Source organism: Sinohyriopsis cumingii, chromosome 4 (genome assembly GCF_028554795.1).
Source record: "Sinohyriopsis cumingii isolate HCF-2022 chromosome 4, ASM2855479v2, whole genome shotgun sequence".
In the NCBI taxonomy this organism is placed as follows: domain Eukaryota; kingdom Metazoa; phylum Mollusca; class Bivalvia; order Unionida; family Unionidae; genus Sinohyriopsis; species Sinohyriopsis cumingii.
The window spans coordinates 110,421,060-110,446,277 of record NC_142964.1 but is presented as its reverse complement, the minus strand read 5'-3'; the positions used below and the strand labels follow the sequence as shown (position 1 = coordinate 110,446,277).

Sequence of the window (25,218 nt, the reverse complement as noted above, 5' to 3'; positions counted from 1 at the left end):
TCTTCCAAGAACACCTTTTTGATATAACAAGTTCACGCAGTGAAATTATTAAACAAATTGAGATATTAAATCAGCTTGCCGCCGACATGGAATATTTTAATCAATGATTAATTCAGGCAGTAATTATATCCGATAACAACCCCCCCCCCCCGTCCAGCAAGAATTTCTAACTAAATATTCACTGGCAAGGGCCACGCTACCGAATTTTAAATTTCCCGGGTATAATGCAACCGAGCTAAAAAAATCTGTCAATGATCTAATCAATGAGTCCTTCGACGACATACTTGCACAACACAGAAAAACACTACCGGAGCCAACTATCCTCAGACACAACAATAGCCCAACCGGAGAAGGCAGGCATATATCCCCGGGCATCGTAAATATAACCGAAGTGGTCGCGGTCAATCTTGTGTGTGATGTCATTGATGGCAGTTACAGCACAGACACGACAGTATCAAATCAAGCCCAGCAAGGATTTATTCTTTATTCATTTACTCCGAAAGATGTACCACCTGGATTTCTGATTGTGCAAGAGCCGATCAATCCAGTCTATCTACGATGTCACAATCCGTGGCTGACCAGAATAAATTTCGCGCTACTTATTAGTCTGCTAGTGAAATCCTAGGGATTTTTCAGAGAAAAAATAATTTTATTTTATATTTTCTGCAACGCTGACAAATTCACTGAAATTTATAGGGTAATTACTAGTAAAAATCACAGAAATCGACCAATTTCTCAATTTGGAAAGGTAATTTACTAGTAAAAATCACAGAAATCGACCAATTTCTCAATTTTGATAGGGTGTTTACTACTAAAAATCATGCAAATTTAGTAAAAAGCAAAAAAAAATATATAAAATAAAATATTTTTACTGTAAGACCGAAAATCGTTTACGATTTCACAATTAATCAAGCAAGTATTATATAATGTATCACAGCGTGAAATGTTTCATTCATAACAAAGAACTTCTTGATGAAGCTGTCAAAACCGGAAGAGTTACCCCGGAAAAAATAATTGTTGATGAATACGGCAATGACGATTTTATACTGACTGATACGCAACTACAGCGACTAAAAAAAGATCATATCGTGATCGCGCATTGCAGTATACATCAAATTTTAGAATATATAAGCGTATTTAGATCTTAGATTAGATTTATATACCACCACATAAATGTTTTCGTGTATGACAAACAAGCGCACGAGCAAGCAGTTAGGGCTGCATTTGCACAAGAAGAAATTAACGTTAAATTCATTATTGACGAATACGGAGACGAAGACTTCTTACTAACACAGCAACAGTTAGATAATCTCAGACGCGAGCATATTATTTCAATTGTATGCGACAGAGATCAAATTCTCAATTATGCACACTCCTGCATTAAACCCCACCGACTAAGGGAAATATTATCTAACTCAGACTGATGCAAGTAAAAAAATATATTACTTTTTTTTACTTTCAATTTCACTTCCAAGTATTTGACTTCATCTAGGTGACTTCTAAGTAAATCAAGGTGAGGTATTTACTTCCTTGACTTCGTCAGCGGACATACAATTCTTTAATCTTCTCACACGAGTATTTATTATCTTTTTTGTTTCATACTCTTGAGCTAATTCCAACCTAATCTTTTCAATTGCACGAGACAATGAAACAAATTCATTTATTTGTGCTTCTTCTTCTGTAGCAAGTGATTTATACAAATTGGCCTGGATCGTCTTTATAAATCGGTACTGAGCAGGAAGAATATAACGCCCTGCGCATTTAGCTTCATGTACTGATTCAAAATCAGACATAATTGTTTCAGGCTTTAGTGATATATTAAATCCGCGCTCTTCTAATTTTTTAATAGCAACAATCACATCTTTGATATTTTCATAATTCATATATATAATATTATATATTTAAAAGAAAAAAAATGGACACCACATCTCCTTGAGTCTCTAGCTTATCAAATGATAGGCTACCAAACTCAGGAGCGGAAACACAACCCCCATGTGAGCCCCTAACCTGTCAAATAACAGTCTAGAGAGCCCAGAGGGTGTGTTTGCGAAAGACGAGACATTCCCGATGTTGAGCCTCTCGTTTACCCAAATGATATGCTAGCAGGTTCATATAGGGACAATACAACATATAGTATTTACATGTATTTACATTTGTAAAGCTTCTAAAGTGCCACCGCATCTTAGCAAGCTTACAGTAGGACAGTACAACATATAGTATTTACATTTGTAAACTCCTAAAGTGCCACCGCATTTTAGCAAGTTTACGGTAGGACATAGTATTTACAGTAGGATATATAGTAACTAAGGACGGCACAGACAGATACGGGGTTATATTCTACGCTCAACAAAGTTGCACACCCTCCCCCAAAATCAATCCCGCGGAGTGCAAAATGTCACCCGTCAGGGTGATAACGCGGAAAGTTGTGCAACTTTGTTGGGTTTCGAAACCCCATATATAATTCGGACGCTATAGTATATAAACCGACTGATACTTGGAAGTTCAAAAATAGCTCACTCGGTTTTTCGTACTTATTTTCTTAAATATAATCGCAGAAAAAATACAGATGAAACATAAAACCAAACGAATGTAATAAAACAAGGATTTTATCTGTGAAAAAAATATTATTTATTCTACACCCGCCCGCGTTGACAGTTTTTGATAAAGTCACCTTGACGAAGTCAAAGGGGAAGTAATTGGAGATCGTGTTACCTGTACACGGAGATCTGTTACCCGTTTGTAGTATATATCGTTAACAAATTCTAAATTTTAACACGGTTTATGAAAAATAACACTTACCTGTACTGACAAACGCAGAAGTGTAGACTGTAAAAAAAATAATATACCGTTCTGCCGCGCTGGATAAATTGACATCTCAAGGAGTGTTGCGCAACACTTCCTGATGAAATCACCTTGACAAGGGGAAATAATTGTATCATTGACTTTTACACAGTCGCTGTAGAGTTATCTCCATCTACATAAGAAAATATGATCTAGCTATCAAGCTTGTATGAAAATGATGACTTGATTATATTTTCTGCAACACGTTGAACAGAACGCGGGTTAATACCGAAATACTTGGCAGCTGAGTTCATCGATTGAAATATTTTCTCTTCACAGGTACTTATGTTGAAAGATCTGACAGCTCTTCTTGCAACGCTCTTAAATTTACCGGTACCCCCTCGCGTAGAATTCTCACTCTGCGTGATGGCTTGTAGATTAGATAATCCATTATTAAGTCTTTGCCCATCAATGTGATCAATTACAAGACCGTCTTCGATCTTCCCCAAGAAACACTCGAACACGAACCTGTGATTATAATAGTTTTTATTCCCAGTTTTGAATCTAAGATAACCAGAAGTGTTAACAACACCAACTGGTTTTTTCAACCTGCAATGTCTGACTATTCCCTCACGATTCGCTTCGTAGTTATTGATGATTGGATGTGGGACAAATTCTTGGCTCATTTATATATATATATGATATACTTGTCTAATTTATAATTTGTCCGAAAACTTAGTTATATAATCGCGCTCACATTTCAGAGCAACATCATTATTTTTTTTTTGTTATAATATCTTTTAAGTTCACGGTATCTCTTTCCTCCGCAACTTGCACATAACTGTGTTTTACTCCTGACCCCAACACCACATCGCAGACACGGTATTGGTCCTAAACTTCCCCTTCGGACGCTTTGGGAATGGTTCCCGCAGAATTCTTTTCTGCAGGATTTATTACAAGGAATTACGGATCCAACTTGAAGCTACTAGCATTTATTCATTATATAAATATTTCTTATTTAAATATTTGTCTTAAATATAATATGGAGGAGTTTGAAAGATTATGTGCCATTGGCACCGGGAAAGCTTCCAGATTCGATCTTGACAGACTAACCCCTGACTCGCGGAGACGGGCCCTGACTGATCTGTTTGATATTATCAGGAATGCCAAAAAAGAATTTCATAACGACGGTGCATCTCACGTATGGTCCACATTTAAAATTATACCCAACACCGAAGGTGTCGCTGACTCTGTCAAGGACGCTACAATGAATGATGCACGAGCGAAAACAATTATTGATTATCTTAATCAGAAATATTTTTTCAGAACAAAATTTATTGTACAAGCAGATTCCAATACGTGGATTATCCGTGACAAAAATGACCCTGTCCTTGCTAATGGAAAAACCATTCTGTTAAGTAAAGATTTCAAACTAGGAATGCTGACTGGGATTGATAAACCATATTACGCTCGAGCGTATCCTGTGACCGCGGTCATTTATGGAATCTATCCGATAAAAAAAAAACAGAAATCAATAAAGTCACCCCGATGAGATTGTCAAGGCTGAATTGTGTAGCCGAGCGAATAATGGAACATTTTAAAAATGCAATGCGCGGAAACAGCCTAACTGATCTAAGACGTTCCAAGATAGTGGCGTGGGATGAAAAGGTCAAGGATACAGGAGCATCAATAAACGATGTTGCCGAGCTAGAAAAAGCATTAAGATTTCCCATAACCGTAACAACGATAACAGGAGAAGTATTATACAAATCGAAATTTAATCGATACGGAGCTCCAATAAATATCATTGATCATAACGCTCACGCTTGGACTAACGCAGTTACGATATTTCCACGGGATCGTGTTGTGAAATATTATTCGGGAAATATATTTGATTTTATTTATCAAATAAGTAAAAATGACCCTGTGTCGATGTGGTAATTTAAAGGTTCCGAAGATGGCGAGTATGATCAATTTGTAAGACCCAGCGGTGAATTATACCGGACGGAATCTCTGCAACAACAAATGAAAAAACTCGCAGAGAAATATATGAAAATCGAAGATTTTAAAAACACTGAGCAGTTATTAACTAATTGATTTACAGTTCCAAGTGTTGCCGCTCACACCGCCAGAGAAAGAAATTTGTGGAGGCCAACCCGAAGTGAGTTTCTCGAAGACATACAATTGAGTTGTGTCGAGTATGGACACGGCGATTTGTGGAATACCGAGTATGACCACAGCGAGATGATATCCGTGGATATGATTGCGTGTTATCCGGGAAGCTTTCTCGGAATGGGCGAGTGTAACGAATACTTTAAAAGATTTGGACATCCCACGAACTCGACGACACGAGTTGCTATAAACGGTCCTTTACCCGATTTTTCCCTGACAGGATTTGCTCGTGTGACGTCGTTTGAATTTGCTGAAAAACTTCATCCGTGCTGTTATGTTTGGTTTGGCAGACACTTTAGTGAAAAGCGTTGGGCACCAATAGTGTTATTGCGATATATGCTTGACAGCCGAATACTGGTATCGTTGACAGTCAGTGAAGCAATCATATCATATCGACCGCAGACTTTAGTTTGGTTACCAACACCGGAGCGTATCAGTCTCGATGAAGTCATTGAAGAGTATGCACGAGAGAGTCCAAATACTCCCATGGATGCCATTGTCGGTGAGGCTCCTAAAGTTCTTAAGATTAAACTCAGCAATAGTGAAAAAACAGCAAAAGATCTTGGTAGAAGAATAATCGGTAAATTTACTCAAGGTGGCGCATATGATCATAAACTACATCACTCACGATTGATTATCGATGACGCTGAATTAAATTTTATAATTGCTGATGCCACTGCGAGAAATATATTTTGTAATCGGGAGGACGCGCTCTTGTCCGACGGGAGAAAGTTAGGCACAATTGTAAGTTATATTAATGGAGAATCACCTCAATACACACATTTAAGATCTTCGATGCTGGCTTATGTTTCTATAAACTTGCTATCAATGATAAATCGATTTCCTGACACTGCAGTTAGAGTTGCAACGGATTCATTTTATATCAATAAAAGATATTCAGAATCACTGGCTCGTTTTACAAGTAATGATGAATCATGGAGTTCGTGGAGAATAAAAAAGGAAATGTTACATGGATATTGTGAATCCGCTGATGTGGCTATCAAAGATGATTATTGTAAATCAGAATTATCAGAAATGTCTTCTGCACCATCTGTGAACGATCCAATCACCAGACACAAAACCGTTTATTTGAACGGACCGGGTGGTTCTGGTAAGACAACTCGAGCGATTGAATTATTTCGAAATTCAGATATGATTGTGCTAACACCTACACCAGGGAGATGAAACAACGAGGAGTTAATTCTTGCACTTATCACGGCGATTTCAAATACAGCGGTGGTGTATGGACTCCAGATCGAATGGGACAAAAATATATTCCTGAGAAAGTAATCTGGGACGAAATAGACACAGTGCCGTTAGATATATTAAAACTGTTCCTGGATTGGTCGCTAGCAAAAAATACAGCTGTGATAATGTGCGGAGATCACGGTCAGCCACCACCCTTTGTTGGTCCATCTTCGCATTTGTGGTTAAAAGATTTTGTTGATTATTATGAAGAAGTGTCTGATGATCATAGAGCACTTGATGCAACGCTGAAGGAATTTAAAACATTAATCAGATTACAACCGAATAAAATTCAATGTGAAATCATGCGCGAGATGATTCCTGAAACTTCCATGAGCGACTTTTGGAAAACGTGGAAACCAGACGATTTGATAGTGGCAAGTAGAAAAGATAGTCAGAGACACACTTCAACAGCAGTTATTTCAATTACAACAAGAAAAGTTTCCAATGTTGCCAACGCCGCTGTGTTATAGACCAGCTGATACGCGGTTACAGAATATAGATGTTGATATACCAGGACAGACCAAGAAACAGAATTTAGTATTGAATGATATTGTGCTAGTTGACATTGATGCTGCTAAAGACGCACTGCGCATAAGTAAATCCCCGTGGACGCTAGGATACGCAATGACGATGCATTCGTCTCAAGGACTGACTATCAGTGATACAACTGTCTGGATCGTTGATGATCGAATCGAATGGTCAAACTTAGTTTACTTATCTGTGTCCAGAGTCAGAAGAATATCTCAACTGCGAAGAATTGTCTTGGAAGAGCCAATAGCTGATAATAATGAAAACAACAGTGATATAATAAGAAAAAAATTAGCCGATTACAAACAGAGTGACAAAAAAATAATCACGATTTCGACCTTGATGTTGAATTTATTAACGCGTTAAAACAACAGCAGAATAATCACTGTGCGAGCTGCAATTGTATAATGTTGTGGCAGTATTCGAGTAAACACCCAAAACAATTTACCGTAGACAGAAAAGATAACAATCTTGGTCATACACGACAAAATGTGATGCTGACCTGTCTTGAGTGTAATCGACGTCGGGGTGCAGGCACCCTTGGGTGCTAGTTAAGTGATCGGGGTGGTAATTGTGTGTCCTCGGGAATTACCTGTAGTTGTTCACGTGTGAATCCACGTTGAGGAGCAGTTGAATCCAGCCTGTAGATTGCTGGTCTACCAGTGGATCTAGTTTTGTTAGATATCTTGTGTGTGGTGATGCTCCAGATAGGATCAGTCGCTCTTTTTTTACCACCTTCAAGTTCACCTGGTTCATATAAATATCTCACAGTGACATTACCCAGTATTGGCTGTGCTGAAAAAAACACGTCGTTGTACAGGTATATGTTTTTTAGTGACCGCGATGGCAGGTTTCATGTTGGTTGTTCGAGTAATTTCATTATTTAGCGCAGCTATCACGCTTGGTAATCTTGCAACCCATTCGCGTGATCTCGTATCCTGAATGAATTCCTTCGCGAATTGATATCCAAATAACCGCTCAGCAAGTGTTCGATTAAATCGCTCAACAATTGCCTGATCACGATGAATTGCAGTATGTCCTCGTCTGATGGTGACGTTATGTTGCTTCATCAGTGATGATACTGCACCCTGTAATTCTTTACCAGGATCAACTTGTAGCAGCTGTGGCCATCGTAGAGGTCCTCGTTGATAAATTCGTTCAAACGCAGAAGCAACCTCAGATGCTGTTTTAGTCGCTAACGGTTCCGCATCTTTGTATCTACTTGCAACATCAACTACAGTTAACACGTACTGGTATGTGCTACGACGAATGGTATCATGTGGCAGAAATAATATATCAGCCTGATGAACTTCATTTGGCACACTAACATTAAAATGTGCAAAGTGAATTTGTTTAGGTGGTGGTTGGTAAATTTGCCATATTGCCTGTTTGGATAACCAATTTTTAGCAGCATCACGTGTGACATTTGCTGCACTGAAAACCTTGCCGATTGCTGCGCTACCTCTCCAGTATCCTCTTGGGGAATAATAAATCGACTCCATTATAAACAATTACCAGCGCCTAATACAAGCTTAGATTTCGTCGCAGATTTTATTAACCAGCTAGCTAACTTTTCTTTGAAAGATTTATCAGTGATAGCTTTTAACGCGTGAATTAATTTCACATCCGCGAGATGCCTATCTTGCAGATCCTTACTTCGGTAAACTACATCATGGACATGGCATGCTTCATCGATAGCATTTATCGGATACTCACCTGGATTGGGCTGATTTAAGGCATCAAGCCTGATATCAAGTCGGGTTCCAGGACCACAGTAATTATATCCTGGAAGATGTTTTTCTCCTGGGTATTTAGCCCACGAAGTTCCTGGTAATTTTCCTAACTTGGCTGCGATATCACCTCCTTTTTTTTTTTTTTTACTTGACTTTGATTTTGGCTTTGATTTTGGCGCTGACTTTGGTTTCGGCTTTGGTTTCGGCGCTGACTTTGGTTTCGGCGCTCCACCTGACGGAATATATTTAAACTTTTTTGTGCCGCATCGTTCACACTTGCCTGTAAGCGCCTGTCGATTATTTTTTATTGTGGTGGTTGTTATGTCTGCAGTTGGGGTGCGTGCTCTACATTTCACACAATATAAATCCATATTCTTTTATAATATATCTAATGGAGATCACTGACTTTTCTGCTACAAAACGACGAGAGCCAGTTAAGCATAACTCGGTGCTACCAAATTCAATTCGAATGATAATTATAGGTCCATCTGGATCGGGTAAGACGCAGTTGTTACTTAATTTAATAATGAAGTGGACAAAGTGGGATAAGTTGTATTTGTTAGCTCCATCTGTGGACGATCAGCGATGCTACAGCGTGTTAAAAGATTTTAATGAAAGTGTAAAGTCGCTAAACGACGATGATGATGTTGAATTTATTACTAGTATTGATGAATCACCAAGTATCGATGATATTGATGAGAGAATTAACAATTTAGTCGTGTACGACGATATGATGTTGGACAAACAATCAAATATACTGTGAGAGACACTTGACACCAAAATTTGTAAACATTATAATTGAAACTGCAATTGTCAAAATATTGTACTAAATGGTGAAATTGAGAAATACACATAAAGCCTGGAAAGATAATCTACATACTGTAATAAAGTTTGTGTTATGATCTGAAACACATTATTTATTGGATTACAGGTACATTAAAAATTTAATATTTGTTATTATGTACAGGTCAAATTTGTGAACGTAAAGTGTAAATAAAGGACAAGTAAAAATAAATATTGATATAACCTTGTATGTGCGATTGTAAACTAATGTATTTCTTTTCAGATGACCTGTGACTATAGATTCCAAATAACAAACTGTGTAGCAAAGTGGCCAGGCTCTGTTCATGACTCCAGGATATTCCGGGAAAGTAAACTATGTACTGCATTTGAAAATGGTAATCAATGTGCATGGATTTATATATATATATATATATATATATATATATATATATATATATATATATATATATATATAACTATTTGTGCACAAAATTATTTCATAATATTGTTTTATTTTAAAGTACTTTTATACCATAGCTTATTGGTGGTTATGATGTAGGTAAAAGTTCAAAAGCACAGTTCATCAAACAAAAGTAATATTTATTTATGTCGTATTGAATCTAACCTTATATATGGATATCTATCTCCTGGACACAAAATATATCTAGATGATTTTGGATTATATGAATCATTGATGATAGGTATGGTGGCTGTATAATAAGTAATCTTACTGAAAACATGTAATTAAAAATTACATTAATTTCTCCTATCAAGAGCCAACAAAAATTATTTTTAAATATAACACATGTTATTAATATGATATTGTTTTTAATATGATGATAACTTTAGCTGATAAATTTAATTGTGCTAATTTATCCCTTTTAATATCCAATATTACAATTTAAATTTCATTTAAGTAACCAATACCATATGTTTAATATATAATTACTAAAATTTCAGGTGAATATGATGGATTTCTACTCGGTGACTCTGGCTATCCTTGTTGGAATTTCCTTATGACACCATACAATGCAGCTACCACAACTGCACAGAGAAGTACAATGATGCCTTGTGTAGAGCCAGAGTTGTTATAGAACAAACATTTGCCATTCTAAAGAGGCGTTTCCCATGTCTGCATAATGGAATGAGAGTTTCTCCTGATAAAGCTACCTTATACACATTGATCTGTGTTGTTCTTCATAACATAGGCATATACAAGGGGGACATCATTCCAGCTGATGATTTAATTGCACATAATGAAGAAATTTTAAATATTTATGAACCAGGGGATGGAAATGCTTTGCGTGATTATATATGCAGGACATATTTTTCATGAAATATTTTCTTTTAATTCATTATCTAATTAAACTCTTGTATTATAGGTTTATTATTATATAATTTAATACAAATGAAAACAATTCAGTATAAATATACGCAAAAGGTAAAAAGTACATTATCACATTCATACCATACAGATGCACTGAAGACAATTACTTCAGCAGAACTTTTTAAATATAATACTTTGTAATATTAATTTGGAATTTACTTAAAATATAGCATGTTGTCTTGTCCTTATATATGTTTTGAAATTTCATTAATAATTCGGACTAAGTATAAACGTTTAAGAAATTTATAATATTTATTGGAAAAAATGAAGCTTTGCTTTGTAACAAACAATTTTGGGTATTGTGCACCTACATAATGTCATGGAAAACTTGATTAGATTATTTATTGTTCAATGAAAAACATCTGAGTTGCTTGTTGAAGGAGAATTTCCTTTTGTAAAATAAGAATTTCATTTTTAAGGCTTAAATTTGCATCCAATTTTAGAAACATTTCTTTCTCCTTCTGTAATTTATTAATTTCTAAATCAAGTTTTACAATCTCTTTTTCCAGTTTTATGGTCTCTAATTCAATTTTTTTGTTCTCCAGTTTTAAATTCTCCTCTTCAGCATCGGCATATTTATAAGTTATTTTAAATCTTTTGTTCCCTCTACGTATGAAATGTTGACTATTTGAAGGTATTGGTATGATGGACACTGAATCTGGAAAGAAAATAATGTTGATGTGAATAAACGAATACATATGAATGGGTAAAAAAATATAGATATATTATTATGTGTGTGTTTATTGGTTAATCAATATAGGACATAACAATTTTGGCAGATTATTTACCCACTCCCACCTCATCAAATTAGGCAGTTGAAAAATGGAGGGAAAAAAGACTTGAAATCAAAGTATTAAATTTATAGACATCTCTTCAATGGCCTATGGTAATGGTGTTGTATTTGTGTAATCCCACATTTAATACCCCTCCTACCACAAACATTGTCATACAAATTTAACCTCCTCTGCCCCTCAGTGCATGCTGTTTAATGTAATTAATGATCCATTGCTTTTATGTTTCCTTTTCATATTAGTTATATGCTATGGTGCATTATTGCATATGCTTTATTGAAATCTCATTTATGTAATATTCTAATATAAGAATTGTTGCACAATAACTTAATATTTTACGTCCATATGTTTCATAATTATATACCAACAGTCATTGAAAAAATTAATATCTGCTTCATACTTATTATAATAATTTTTAAAACTATACTATTATAGTATAACTGACTTTGAAGATTGTGGATGAAAGTCTCTTAGTGACCTTAAGCTTTGGTAACAGTCTGTGGTATTGAAGAGAACTTATTGTGCAGAAACCTTAATTTGGAACAGATTGGATTTGGTAATATTTTGAAACATTTGCTACATATTTTCGGTAGTATAGTAACAGTTTTGAGTTTTCAATCATTGGTTAAACAATAAACATTTGTAACTTTTACCTGTAGATAATGATTGATTGCTTGGTCCTGGCAATGGTTCAGATGTTCCCTGCATGCCAGAACATTTAATTTTTTCCACCTCCTGCTCAAGATTTTCCACTAAAAGAAAAAGATGGATAAAAAATTTAATTAAAAGAAATATTCTCTTGAAAGAATGACTATGATATGAAAATATGAATTTTTATTAGATGTCATAATGTATGCATTATATTTACAATTGCTATAGATGCTTAAATGATATGGAAATGGACAAATAATATAATTAATTAAAATAATTTGATGACAGATTATACTCATTACACTTGAATTTCACAATATGATGATACTATGATAAATATTAATCTTATGTCTGAAAAATAGTTTTCACATGTTCTATGTAAATCTCAACACTTGTTAATAATGGTATAAACACATGTAGTATCAGCTATTATTGATGTTATCATTGAATGTCAATTAATTAAATAAATTTGTTAACTTTTCTCACCAGTGGAACAAGTATGAGAATATAAATGGAAAATGTAATATCTTATAGTAATTATGATACAATTACTATTTATATGGATGTGCACTGAACATATAATTTACCATCCGTATCTAGACATGCATATAGACCACATATTTGTGGCCTTCCACCAAGTTGCTCCAAAAGGAGCTGCTGGCTTCGTGGTGGATCACTGGGTTTTGGCCCTCCTCCAGTTTGTGGTGTTTTAATTCCATCTAGCCTCTCTTTGGCTAAAAATTATATAATGAATTTATTTTTTTAGAAAATACAGACCATCTAACCAACAAAAAAGTGAATGAGATTGACCAAGATACTGTAATACTTGTGTAAACAAACACTCCTTAATTGATGAGAACAAAATATTATTTTTTGGCTGAATCATTGTAATGTGCATATACCAAATACAACCCCTACATAGTTTAATAAGAATCAATTACTGAAATTGTATGCACCATTAAAGTCCATAACATCTGATTTTTTAAAAAAAAAAAATTCTGGTTCAATAAATTCATTCCATAATATTGGTTTTGCTCTTAATTTTTTTATTTTGTTTAATTACCTCATTGCTTTATGTTATCATACTGCTTTCTGCACTGAAGTACAGTTCTTGGCTCGGAGGAAATGCTAAAAGAGGAAACAAAATTTATTAGGATATTGACCTTAAAATGTATCTTGATTGATTATTTAAAGTACTTATAAATGTTACACAAACTATGATTATATTTCCATGATGAAGTTGTAATAAATTAATATTCAAATTTATAATCAAGAATAATAATCAGTATCAAATGAAACATTTTAGACAATTTTACTTTATGCTTCAAGTAATACAGTAACACCTTTCTTGAAAGACCACCCCTTCTACCAAAGAAATATGGTCACTCAAGACAGGTGTTCTCTCTTAACAGGCTATTTCTTAACTATATAATTATTTAATCTTTGCATCAAGAATATGCTTTTCCATGACAGGCGGTCTCACATAGCAATGGTCATAATATACAGGTTTTACTGTATTAGGACTGGCAACTCTTGTACAGATTAACAACATTTTAAAAAATATGATCTCTTGTTTCTTGAAAAAGATGGTATAGTAGCATCCTACAATATGGCCGGTCAATTGGTATTGATTTATTCAAGGCTTGATGTAATTTTCTGCATATTGTCACCTATTGTATGCTAAATCATATGTACACTGGATGGCCATAAGTTACTAATTTAGCATTAATAGTTTTAATTATTGTAAATGTCAGAACTGCTGGTGAATATGCTATCTTAAAAATACACAGATGAATTTCACTGTTTCAAAACAAGGCAATACCCATGTGCTCACATGTAATCTGTATATCCTTAAAATCAATATTACATGTATTTTTCATTGTAACACCTGGCGTTTTAATTTAAGTAGATGATATGTGTCCTTATCCAGGACAAATACCGAAAAAGATGAATACGGCGATACCGTTGAACCCGCGATATCATAGGAAGCAATTACACTGTAAATTTTAGTAATTGACGTACGTAGCTGATACCCATTTTCGAGTCAACACATACATATGGTAATATCATAATTTAGTCAATTATAGTAAGTTTCAATAAGTGATAAATTATACTGTGTTTTTAAAATGTTGAAATAATCCTTACGCATTAACAGCTCTGCAACTTCAACCCGGGCCCTTTCCTTGTCATAGTGTGTAACTGCACCCACCCCACCACAACCTTTCAGTTTTCCAAAAAGAACCTTTTCCCTTTTTAAAACATTCTGAACAAGTAAAATCTTTTCCTTTTCGTTCCAATTCCCGGATCTTTTCATATTTTCTTTGTGCTCCATAACTGACATCTACCTAGGAAAGGAAAACTCAAACCAGACGACAATAATACTTACAGTTAGCGGGAGTTCGCACGCTAATCCATGGAGATGATCATATGCTTAACTTCCAAGGTAGAGAGTCTTCGGGTGTGGTCGCTTAAGATTGTAATAAACGATCTCAAACTTCGTCCTTAGTAGAGGATCCTCAAGTGTTGATGCATATTGAAACGGTACCTGAGAAAAATCTCAGCTCGGCCAAAACTCAACTGATCTGAGGTTGAGCATATCCTCAAACTTAAGGTGTTTAGTGAAACCGGGGCCTGTTCTCGTGACAAGATGCCGACTAACGTTGAATCATCTACCCTCGTATCGTCGATGCTGTTCCGTGCTTACTTACCCATCTATGTCAGATCATCATTGCCACTCATTCGGATCACCGATACGAGCGTTTGGAAAAGAATATATGTGGACAGACAAGGCTGTCTGAAGAGAGTCCTCTTCTACAGTCCAGAAGTCAGAAGAAGTTTGAGGAAGAGAAGAAGACCTATGCGACGCCCTCTGTGTTAACGGGTAGATGTTAACAACAAAAAAAAAAATCTAAAGGCCCCTTTCAGGGCCACTCATATGCCTCGAAAATATATTTATTCTCTTTGCCATATATGTGTTGTATGCGTTATATATGTATATGTCCCGCCAGTCCCACCCTGCCAAGCGTTCTATTGTTTGTCCCAACGTTTGGTCCGATTGAGGACAGCCCCTTGCAACATTGTTACCAATCTCCAGTACCGTGACGTAACCTCACCTGTTCCATTGATATTGTCCCTATACAACAACTCCACTTTCCCTTGTCCGTATACAGTCACAATAATCCCCATGTTAATTCCCATTGTCCGTATATCGCCCCTGGGTGTTTTCGACCTTGATTTCCATTGCCCTTGTAAATTTAGTTCGTATATCGCCCCACGACCTTTTTGACTGGGTTTACCATTGTCCGTATAGTGCCCCACTATACTACTTACGGGCGAAACTGCATGAAAAGACGAGCGTAGAATATTTTCGCTTTTTTCATACGACGAATCATGGTAAAAGTTAAGTCAAACCGACGATGAGAGATGATGATGATGATGATATTCTTTTATTCCTCCATTTTCTGAAGATTTTAAGACAAAGTATAGAAATGCAATGAAATATTTTCGCTTTTTTTCATCCGACGATATCTCTGGACCTACGAATCATGGTAAAAGTTAAGTCAAACCGACGAAGAGAGAGAGAGAGAGAGAGAGATTATGATCGGTAGTAATGTTAATTAAAGCAGAATAATGACTTAGATCAAGTGTAAATATAATAAATATTTTAATTACCTCTTGTTGGTTTGTTATTTCGCTAAGTTTCTACGCCATACTTATTTCCATGCGCCGGTACTTATAAGACTGAGCGTTCAGTGTTTGTAGCGTAATGCTCTACTTTCTTCATTAAAACCATATTTCCTGTTTAAATCATAAGTGTCTTATATTGATTTAATCAATGTGAATAAAAATAGAAACTAAAAAATGACAACAATCAACTTGTCGATTGGCAAAGGTGACTGAATAACCACAAAAGTCACATAACTACATTTTGTAGCGGACACACTCGGCAGGGAAGTGAGGAGTTCATTTACTCGGTCAATACACACTTGCCTGCAGTCATTCTTGACTCCGTTCAAAGAGCAAATGTGTGCATTTGTATGAGATATAAATACAATATATGTATAGTATGTACGCTGTATCAATGATAAACCACTCTTTGTATAAATTTTTCATTAAAAGGAAACTCGGCAAGCCTGGTTTCCTGTTAATGAAAACTATATACCTCTCGTGGTATATCACTGATACAGCGTACATACTATATATTAAGTGTAATTAATCTCAAAGTAGTTTGGCGTCATGTTCAGTAATTCATTCATTTGTGTTGTTTCGCCTATCTTACATTTTGACATGCTGAGCAATAAAATAAGAATCGTATCATTTTATAAGACCTTGCTTTTATTCATGCACAAAAAATGAGCATTGTCGTTAAACAATAATAACAGCTTATGGGCACTTTTGCAAACAATCATAATATACCAGCTTATACGGTCCGACCACTAGCCGCTACTTTACGAAACTTGATTCACGCAGACATATTGCTTACAAAGTTTAATATTTATTATCAACATATCTTAATATTATACAGAATAATATAATGTTGGCACTAATTCATTTGAAGTAAGTTAAGAGTTATTGCCCCCTGCATAATAGTCTCCATCTTATATCAGAGTATCAACACAAAATAAAAATAAAAATTAACCAACGTCAATATAAAATTAATGGAAATAAATGGAAATAAAAGTATAACAAGTTATAGAAGCATGTAGAATTTGTGTTTGTTCTGCTATTATCTATTTTTGCGCCTGTATTTTCGTTTGTTCCGGCTTGTTGCAATTTGTTCCGGAAATAGTCTGACCCCCAAGAACTACCAAATAACCCAATGTACTTTCGTTTTGGAAAAGTGTGGATGTTTTTTTATTTGATATATATTTTTCAGATGTAATTCGGAAGGGATTATCACTTGTATATTTATAATTATTTCTTATGGTAGTATTGAGATTGAAGAACAAAGATTTATATATTTCATTACCAAAAGTCGGTAGCAAATGAGTAAGCGTTGGATATAAATAAATGTCGGTAAAACAGTGCATTCAGAGGTAGTGCATTCATGTTACTAAGAATATCGACGTTGAATGAAAGTTCTTAGATCTTTTATCTTGAAGAAAGTAACTAATGGCAAGCAACAGAGGCAAAGAGACTTCCAGTACCGTCCTAGACAATGACGAGGAGATATTTAAAAAGGTACTTTTGTAACAAATGACTATAGTATTCGCTTTGTTGACACCTTTAGCTCCATCCTAGCATATATAGCTGGTTAGAACTTAGAATTGACACCTTGTTTTTCAAAAAGTGTTTTTTTAGTGTGGGTTTCCCCGTCCTCCCATTTGTGTGTAAGTATTATTGTATAAAAACAATAATGTGATAAAAAAATATCAGGGTTGCTTTATTTTTTTATCTATCAAGTTATTCCGTTTTCTTAACACATATAGCTACCTGATGTACTATCTTCCCTATGTCAGTGCTTACATTGGGCCTGATTTCCATCATAGTAGTGTAAGAAACAGTTTTCTAGAAACAACTGGAATAGCTTCAATAGGAAATAATAATAAATGTGGTTTTTTTTTATGGATTCACCAAAAACATTAATTCAGTTTTTTTTGGAGTATTCATCTGTGAAACAGTCTTGGATTGATTAAAGCCAGTGGATTAAAATAACACTAATTTCTTGCATTCCTTTGCACTTACAAGAATAACTGTATCTAATTGTTAGAAGCAGGCAATGTAATTAATTTTACATATATATTATGCACGATGAAAGAAAACCTCCATCTCTACCTTTCTTTAAAAACTTCTTAAAATGATACTACATTTGTGAGATGGAATTAGCCTAAAGAAACAATAAACTGGAATGTTTTGAAACTGATTAGTACACATTTATTAAAATAGTAGCATATCACAGGGATAATTTCTGTTTATTGATCGAAATGGTTTAGATATGTTTATGAAAATCAGTTGATGCATCTTCTATCTTGAATTATCTCTTGGTTGTATTTTAGGACCTATCATCTTTTGAATTATTGCTTGGTTATAGTTTTGTACATATCTTAGACTAGTTTAATAAGATTTATATTTTTTTTCTTATACTCTTATAATACTTCTGGTTCTTAATCTCTTTTGGTTCACACTTATTTTTCTTTTTTATTATTACATTGTATAGGAAGTGGAATGAAAAGTTTCTTAATACTGTTTCATACATCACGTATATATATATATATATATATATATATATATATATATATATATATATATATATATATATATTAGACTGTCATTTACCAGTATTCAAACTTCTATTATCCAGATACTGGTAATATCTGAACTATTTGTCCAGTCCAGGCTGAACATTGATTATTTGAGTACCCACCCTTAATCAAAGTAATTTAGATGTCCAAATTCCTCTAATACTATTGAAACTGTGACACATCATCCATAGTGTGAAAACTGTTATGAGTGGCATGTTGATTTTCTGAATCATGACACCTGTCAATCCAGACTGTGAGCACTGATTAATCAAAAAGCGGGTTATATTTATTTTTGTTTATCACTAATTCAGTAATTGACTTGCCTTTCTATAACCCAGTTATTTATTCAACTAATGGCAGTAATTTTATTTAAAGTAGGTTTGATAAAAGAAAGTCAGAAAATCTTATAAACCCTTTGAAAGTTACACATGTATTTTTCAAAATATCTGTAGGAAGTCACTTTGCATGCTACATTTTGTCTGAATCACCAAGTTATGGAAACTGGAAGAGGTACAAAGTGGAAGAGAGAGCCAAATTGTATAGAAAACCAAATACAACACCATCCTTGAAGTAGAATGGAGTCTGAAAAGCATGAATACAAGAATAACAGAAATGGTACATTGTTTATTATATTTCTGTGGAATATACATCTAAATAAAGTATGGGATTCACCTTCTGAGATATGTTAAAGTCAACACTTTTATGAACATAACTGAGAAGAGCTAAAATAAATAGAATTTAGTAGGAAAAGAAACGCATTCAGCTTGATGTACACTTGCATCTTCATTACTTTCGGTTATCTGAAGTTTTCTTCTGGTCCCACAGACTTTGGATGACTGAGATTCTACTGTATATAGTTATAATAAAACATCTGCAGATATTTGTAGTAGGATGAATAAAGTCTTATACCTGTTTTCATGTTTACTTGTTCAAGACTTGTAAAATGTAAGCATAAAAGTACTCCCATAACCACTGTGCACTTTTCTAAACTAAAATGTAAGAAAAAGAATGAAAGACAATAAGATTAATGTCTTCTTTTCTTTACCTAGTTCTCTGAGTTTCACATTTGTCTGAATGAACTGCAAGAGTCCAACAGAAGAATACTAAAAAGACTGGATGATTTAATCCAGACACCGGAAGAAGATCATTCAATGAGGTAAATGTTTTAATACCAAATGAAACTGCTGTAAAAGTGTACTTTGATGGTAGGTGTGGAATTTTTCTGATCTCTCTTGTGCATTTCTTCTTCTTCGGGGTGAGGGGAGCTTCTTTGTATCATATTGAAAACGCTTAGTCATTTTGGCAAACTGCTAAATATACACATACTCTAGCTCTGTCCACCTCTCCAAGTTCTAAACTACAGTTTAGCTATATGGTTTCCTGATACTGGTGTCCGCATTAATAATATCTATCTCTCCAGACTATTATGTATATATTACATTCATCTCTTTCTTCTATTAAGTTCCTCTATTAAGTTCCCATCTCATATCTTGTATCTACTATCTCTATCTATTGTCTTAAGTCCCCATCTGGTATATCATAAACCAAAACTCACTTTGCTTACATACAGAATATGATTGGCTAAGCCTTACAAAACGAAGGACAGCCTCCTTCCCCTACAAACCATATCATAACTAAATAGTGCTGAAATGGTATTACATATGACCCAGTTGCCCAGATATGTCATTTTGCTGACCTAGAAGGATATGACCCGGTTACCAGGATATGTCCTGATGCTGACCTAGGATATGACCCAGTTACCAAGATTTGTCATAGCCTTCCTGAATCACACACTGTCCCTGGTATTGTTGTTTTCCAAATTTACACCCACCCATCCTGCAACTTGTTCAGTAGAAATCTGATACTTCGTTATTCTGTTATTTCCTGCTCCTTCAACCTTATACATATGTATCTTTTTTTCCCCACACTACTAAGCATTTGTTCATACTAGTTAAAGAGGCCTCATAAGAATGGGGGAGGGGCAAAGACATAATGTATTTATATTTTCCACGAACTAAAACTGTTTCAGTACTGGGTGTTAAATCTTTAAATTATTGGTAAAACAGACATATGAGTACCAGATTTACTGGGGGACTAGGTAAAATAAATACTCCAATTACTTGACTCTATTCATGTAATGAGTGACTGTAACAGTAGTTTAAGTGCAACATAATTGTTAAACAGAATTGTTCTTTGCTTTAATTAACTGTCAAATATGTAATTTTTGCTTTTATTAAATATATCTTAAAATTTACTTTTTGCTTTTATTAATTAACTGTTAAACATATATTTTTGGGATAAATTCTTTCAGAAAAATGTTAAAAAGAATAGGTATTATAAAATGGGAGCAAAGCGATTGATAAATGAAGTCAAGCCAAGGTGGCATAGAGGATGGTGTTTAGAAATGCACTTGGAGGGAATATGTTGACACTAGCTCATAGTCCCAGGAGAGGGCATCCAGAGTAGGGGTTGGACACAGGGGTGGAATGTCCCTCTATTTCTACCTAGTTAGAGCACAAGTGTATAGATATTGAGTATATAATGATTGTGATTGATAGGGCTGTAACTGAAATGCTGAATATAAATTCTTTCATGGCAGGTTTCAAGAGGGACATGGAAATGCCATTGCTGGTAAGCATATTTAATACTCATTGCTTCTGCAGAACATGTTCTAGGCCTAGAACAAGTTAATAATTTCAGAAGCTGCTCGAGCTAGAATGCATGCACAACTTTTTAAAGTCTGTTTGCCTGAAAGGAAGAGTTTTATCTGGGACTCAATCTCATGTAAATTTACTGAATAGTTTGGGTGTGGTCCATGCAGCCAAGTAAATTTTCTGAATTCTTTGGTGTGGTCCAAGCAGCCTTGTAAATTTGCAGAATAGTTTGGGGTGGTAATTCAAACACATAAATTTGCCCAAAACTTTGGAGTGAACAGTTTGCTCTGGTCATTGCAGCCATGTAAATGTGCTGAATAATTTGGCTTGGTGCATGCAGCCGTGTAATTTTGCAGAATCATTTGGGGTGAATTTATCAATTAACGATGCTTCTGTTGTATAAATTTATCCAAATGTGGCGTAAGTGAGAGATGGGCTTAACCTTTAGCACTGCCTTATCAATGGTGAATTACAGTAATGAAATGGCAGTAAAAATATGGGGGATACATTTTATTTGGAGAATAATGAAAGTTCTGCCTCAGTTATATTTTGCAGTTCTCTTAATTTGGTTTTAGTACAGTTAAGCTAGCTTATGAAATTATGAAACCCCAATACATATAATTTTAGTTGTTCAATGCTGGTAAATTTAATTTTTTGGTAATATATTAGAAGTAAATCCTATACAAGGACCCTGGTTGGGGACAAGTAATTTATTATACTAAATACATGTATTAAAGTACTAAAAATAAATGCAATATGTTTTCTGAACATTTTAATTTGACTTAATAAAGCATGCTGAAAATATAAGCAGACATACACAAATAATTGTAATTTGAAGGTAAATACCATTATAGCTGTCTGTTGACACTTATTTCATAGTGTGATATCGTAACTTTCATTGTCTGTGATAGAGATCAGAAATGTGCTATATATTCTCTCTTATAAGTTTAGTCCAGCTGCAGCCATCATGATCTGTCATTGCATAATATGCCAGCTAAGCAGGGTCTATGTTGTTCATTCCACTGATTACTCTTAAGAAACTGCATAGACCAAAATCTATTGGCATATTATGGAATGGCAGGTCTGGATCCTTACAGCTTATGGTTGGAGTTGACTTACAAGCTAGTAAATACACTACCAGTGGTGTCAATTTAGTTTAAATATAAAGGGACATTTAAAAGTTTGTTAGAGTTTTATACATATTCTTGGACTTATTTACAGAGCTTGAGAACCGGATAAGGCTGATTGAATCTCATGATAGGAAGAAAGAAAAGGAGCTGGAAGAACTACAACAGTCTTTAAAAAGTTTGATGGAGAAGAGTGATCGCTGTTATGGGATGATATTTTCAGGAGGTCCTGCAGCAACTGCCCCTTCTCTAGGAAAGAATGTTGAAATCAATGCTGCTGGAATTTCTGATATAGGGATGTTTCAACAGCAAAGTGATGATGTTGCTGTTTGCAGAACTTCCATTCAACAGGAAATAGTATCTGTAACTCCTGAACACGGTTCAATTAGAATGGAAGACCGAGATAGGCACACAACTTCCTCAACAAATGTATCATTTCAACAAGAAACTGAACGACCTGTCCTTGATAGATCTGTGTCAATAGATGCATCTGAACTGAAAGTAGTTAAACCAAATGGAGCAGGATTAAGTGCATTGGATGTACCAGGACCAGAAACTGCAGGACATAATGTCATTAAAGAACATCCTTCAAGTTTAAGAGATTCAAAGGAAACATCTGTAGACACCCATGTGCCAAACATATTAGAACCAGAAATGGAAGAACGTGCAATAAAAAAAAATATGTCTTCAGCAGAAAGCTCCACTTTTGATGCTTCATTAGACAGTTACGTACAAGGTAGCAGAGCTGTAAAACTGGAAGGTGACATTGTTAGCATTTGCCATAGTGCAGACTTTAATTTTGGAACAATGCAAAGTAAGGACCTAAGACAAAGAGACTGTACAGAGAAGAAGGCTCAACCATCAGAGAGTGAATCTGGGTATGTTCATTCAGCATCAAACACTACTGTACACAGTGACCATATGTTAATGATGGCCAATTCACAGAAACATTCAGTCAATAAGATCAGTGATTCTGGTGGGAAGAATCCTAGACCACAGAGGAGTAAAAATGTGGTGCCAAAAGTGAAACTGGATGCAACCTCTACTGATAGTTACATCAATCAACCAGTTCTCAAGCTAAGGGCATCAGGTCATGTGACTTCATCAGACAATCAAGTACAGCAGTACAAAGGCCATGTTGCAGAGCACCAGAATAACATAAATTTTTCAAAGAACAAAAAGTCAGTGAAAGAAAATATAGGTAAATTCCTTTGGATATAAAAATGTTGTCAGTGTTCTTCATGTTTGGAAACTAGTTTGTTTAAGTAAAACATTCCATAAAAATGTTTAAAATTTAATCTTAACCATATTCCACTAAATATGTCATGTGTGTGCTTGCATACTTGAGGTAAATAATTACATGATCAGGCTGGTTCACGTTAGCTGAAGTGACAAAAAATAAGAATTGTTGTGTTCACTGAGCTCCAGTACATTTTTGTAAGCCGATGCCATATCTGACCATCTAGTCATGTCACATCATGTCCCATCCATGTGGTGATACCCATGTCTATCCATTCTGTCATGTCACATCATAGTGACATCCATATGGTGTTACCCATGTATGACCATCCTGTCATGCCACACCACATCCCCACCTCGAATGAAGGAGGTTGCGGGTTCTAACCCAGGCTGAGTCATACTGAAGGCTTATAGAAAATGCTACTTGCAGTTGCCTCACTAGGCACTAAGCATTAAGAGGTTTGTGTTAGGACTGGTCAGCCAGGTGTCATGATAATGTGACTGGGTGGGACATGATGCTACACATCTGCTACATGATGCCCCAGTGCTAGACATCACTAAAAACTGCCACACTGCAGACATGGTAGTGATATGACAGAAAAATTGTTAAAGCTATGTTAGAAATCCAAAACACACACACACAACATCCTGTTCACATAAAGCTACCCATATCCAAGAATTGTCATGTTACAGCCCAGCCCATCCATATGCTGTTACCCTTGTCTGTCCATCCTGTCCTGTCACATCACACCCTGTTTATATGACTTTGCACATATCCATCCTGTATGTCATATCATATGTCAAATTCACTTTCATTTCCACCAAGCAACTTTTCAAAGACTTAATAAATATTAATAAAATTCATTATAGTATCACTCAGAAATCTTTTTGATGGGCTGAAAACCAGACTGAAAACAGATTTGTAATGAGGTACATTAAGCAGAACTTGATCAAGTTCAAATTTCACCATTTTCCAACAACATTTTAAGGAGTCATGCTACCAGGTAAAGTAGGCACTCTGCCCTCTTCTACTAGGAAAATGAAAAAAGATTTGCCCTGTGATTTTTTAGATGTAAACTGAGTGACAGTTAGCATTTGAAATGTTTACTTGATGCAGCCAGGTGGTTTTTGTAGGGTTTAATGCCATTTTTCAGCGCAAGATAGGCTATGGTGGCCAGCATAAATGGTGGAGGAAGAACCTGAAAAAACCTTGGAAAGAACCACGAATCCACGAGAAGCTACTGGCAAGCTTTCTCATGTACCCACTGTAACAAGATAACTGGGTGGGATTTTGAATTTACAACAGAACATTTTTGATGGCGATACAATTACAATGTTTAATGATGAAAGACGTGAATGAGAAAAGAATTATGATTAGTATGTGTGTATAATATCCAAATATTGGATCAGTTAACATAATCTGCACAAACCAAATAATGAAAATACAAATAAATGACCTTTCACAGTAAAAGGACAAGAGGTGAATGATTTGCAGTGATTTCACAGTGAAAGAATGATGTGTTTTACTCAAATAGTAAAACTTTGGTATTTTACTCATATAATAAAAATGTAGTCACTCAAATAGTGAAAATGATGAAAACAAAGGGACAGATGTACAAAATATCTTTACAGTCCCCAAAATACACTGGGTATTACAAACCCCAAAGATTAGCCCACGGCTACAAGATTACATATATGGAGTTACACACTCTGTCACCAGCACACTTGGCTACCAGTCACACTGGTCAGTCAAGCAGTCAGTATTCCAGGTTGGTCAATCAAGCAATCAGTGCCCACCAATCTCAGTCAGCAACACCCGATCACCTGCTTCTCAACCAGTAACGCTGTTTACTCAGCTCTATGGCTGCTATGGTTAAGCTTC

At 35.1% G+C, this 25,218-nt stretch overlaps 2 protein-coding genes across 8 annotated transcripts in view; one reads left to right on the top strand and one right to left on the bottom strand.

Moving 5' to 3' along the window:
- Positions 1-9,805: 9,805 nt before the first annotated feature.
- LOC149801873 (uncharacterized) lies at positions 9,806-15,840 on the bottom strand. Of its 5 annotated transcripts, none has more exons than XM_089956254.1 (5): positions 15,747-15,840; positions 13,138-13,202; positions 12,662-12,808; positions 12,077-12,158; positions 9,806-11,290 (listed from the first exon to the last, which is right to left on the bottom strand). In XM_089956254.1, the coding sequence occupies exons 3-5, from the start codon at positions 12,662-12,664 to the stop codon at positions 10,974-10,976; spliced, it is 402 nt and encodes a 133-aa protein (XP_089812380.1). In that variant the 5' UTR covers positions 12,665-12,808; positions 13,138-13,202; positions 15,747-15,840; the 3' UTR covers positions 9,806-10,973. The 5 variants fall into 5 exon arrangements, with proteins under 5 accessions (XP_089812380.1, XP_089812379.1, XP_089812384.1 ...); XM_089956253.1 differs by lacking the exon at positions 15,747-15,840 and adding an exon at positions 14,461-15,533; XM_089956258.1 differs by lacking the exon at positions 15,747-15,840 and adding an exon at positions 14,461-15,511 and having other exon boundaries at positions 12,077-12,175.
- Positions 15,841-16,887: 1,047 nt separating this feature from the next.
- LOC149801872 (uncharacterized) overlaps positions 16,888-25,218 on the top strand; it is a 73,102-nt gene continuing 64,771 nt past the window's right edge. The window contains exons 1-5 of one of the 3 annotated variants that reach the window (XM_089956260.1): positions 16,889-17,255; positions 18,769-18,931; positions 19,366-19,472; positions 20,916-20,947; positions 22,192-23,298. In XM_089956260.1, the coding sequence (XP_089812386.1) occupies positions 18,908-18,931; positions 19,366-19,472; positions 20,916-20,947; positions 22,192-23,298 (1,270 nt within the window). In that variant the 5' untranslated portion in view covers positions 16,889-17,255; positions 18,769-18,907. Of the gene's footprint in view, positions 17,256-18,768; positions 18,932-19,365; positions 19,473-20,915; positions 20,948-22,191; positions 23,299-25,218 lie in introns of all 3 variants that reach the window. The other 2 variants (XM_089956261.1, XM_089956259.1) reach the window with 2 other exon arrangements.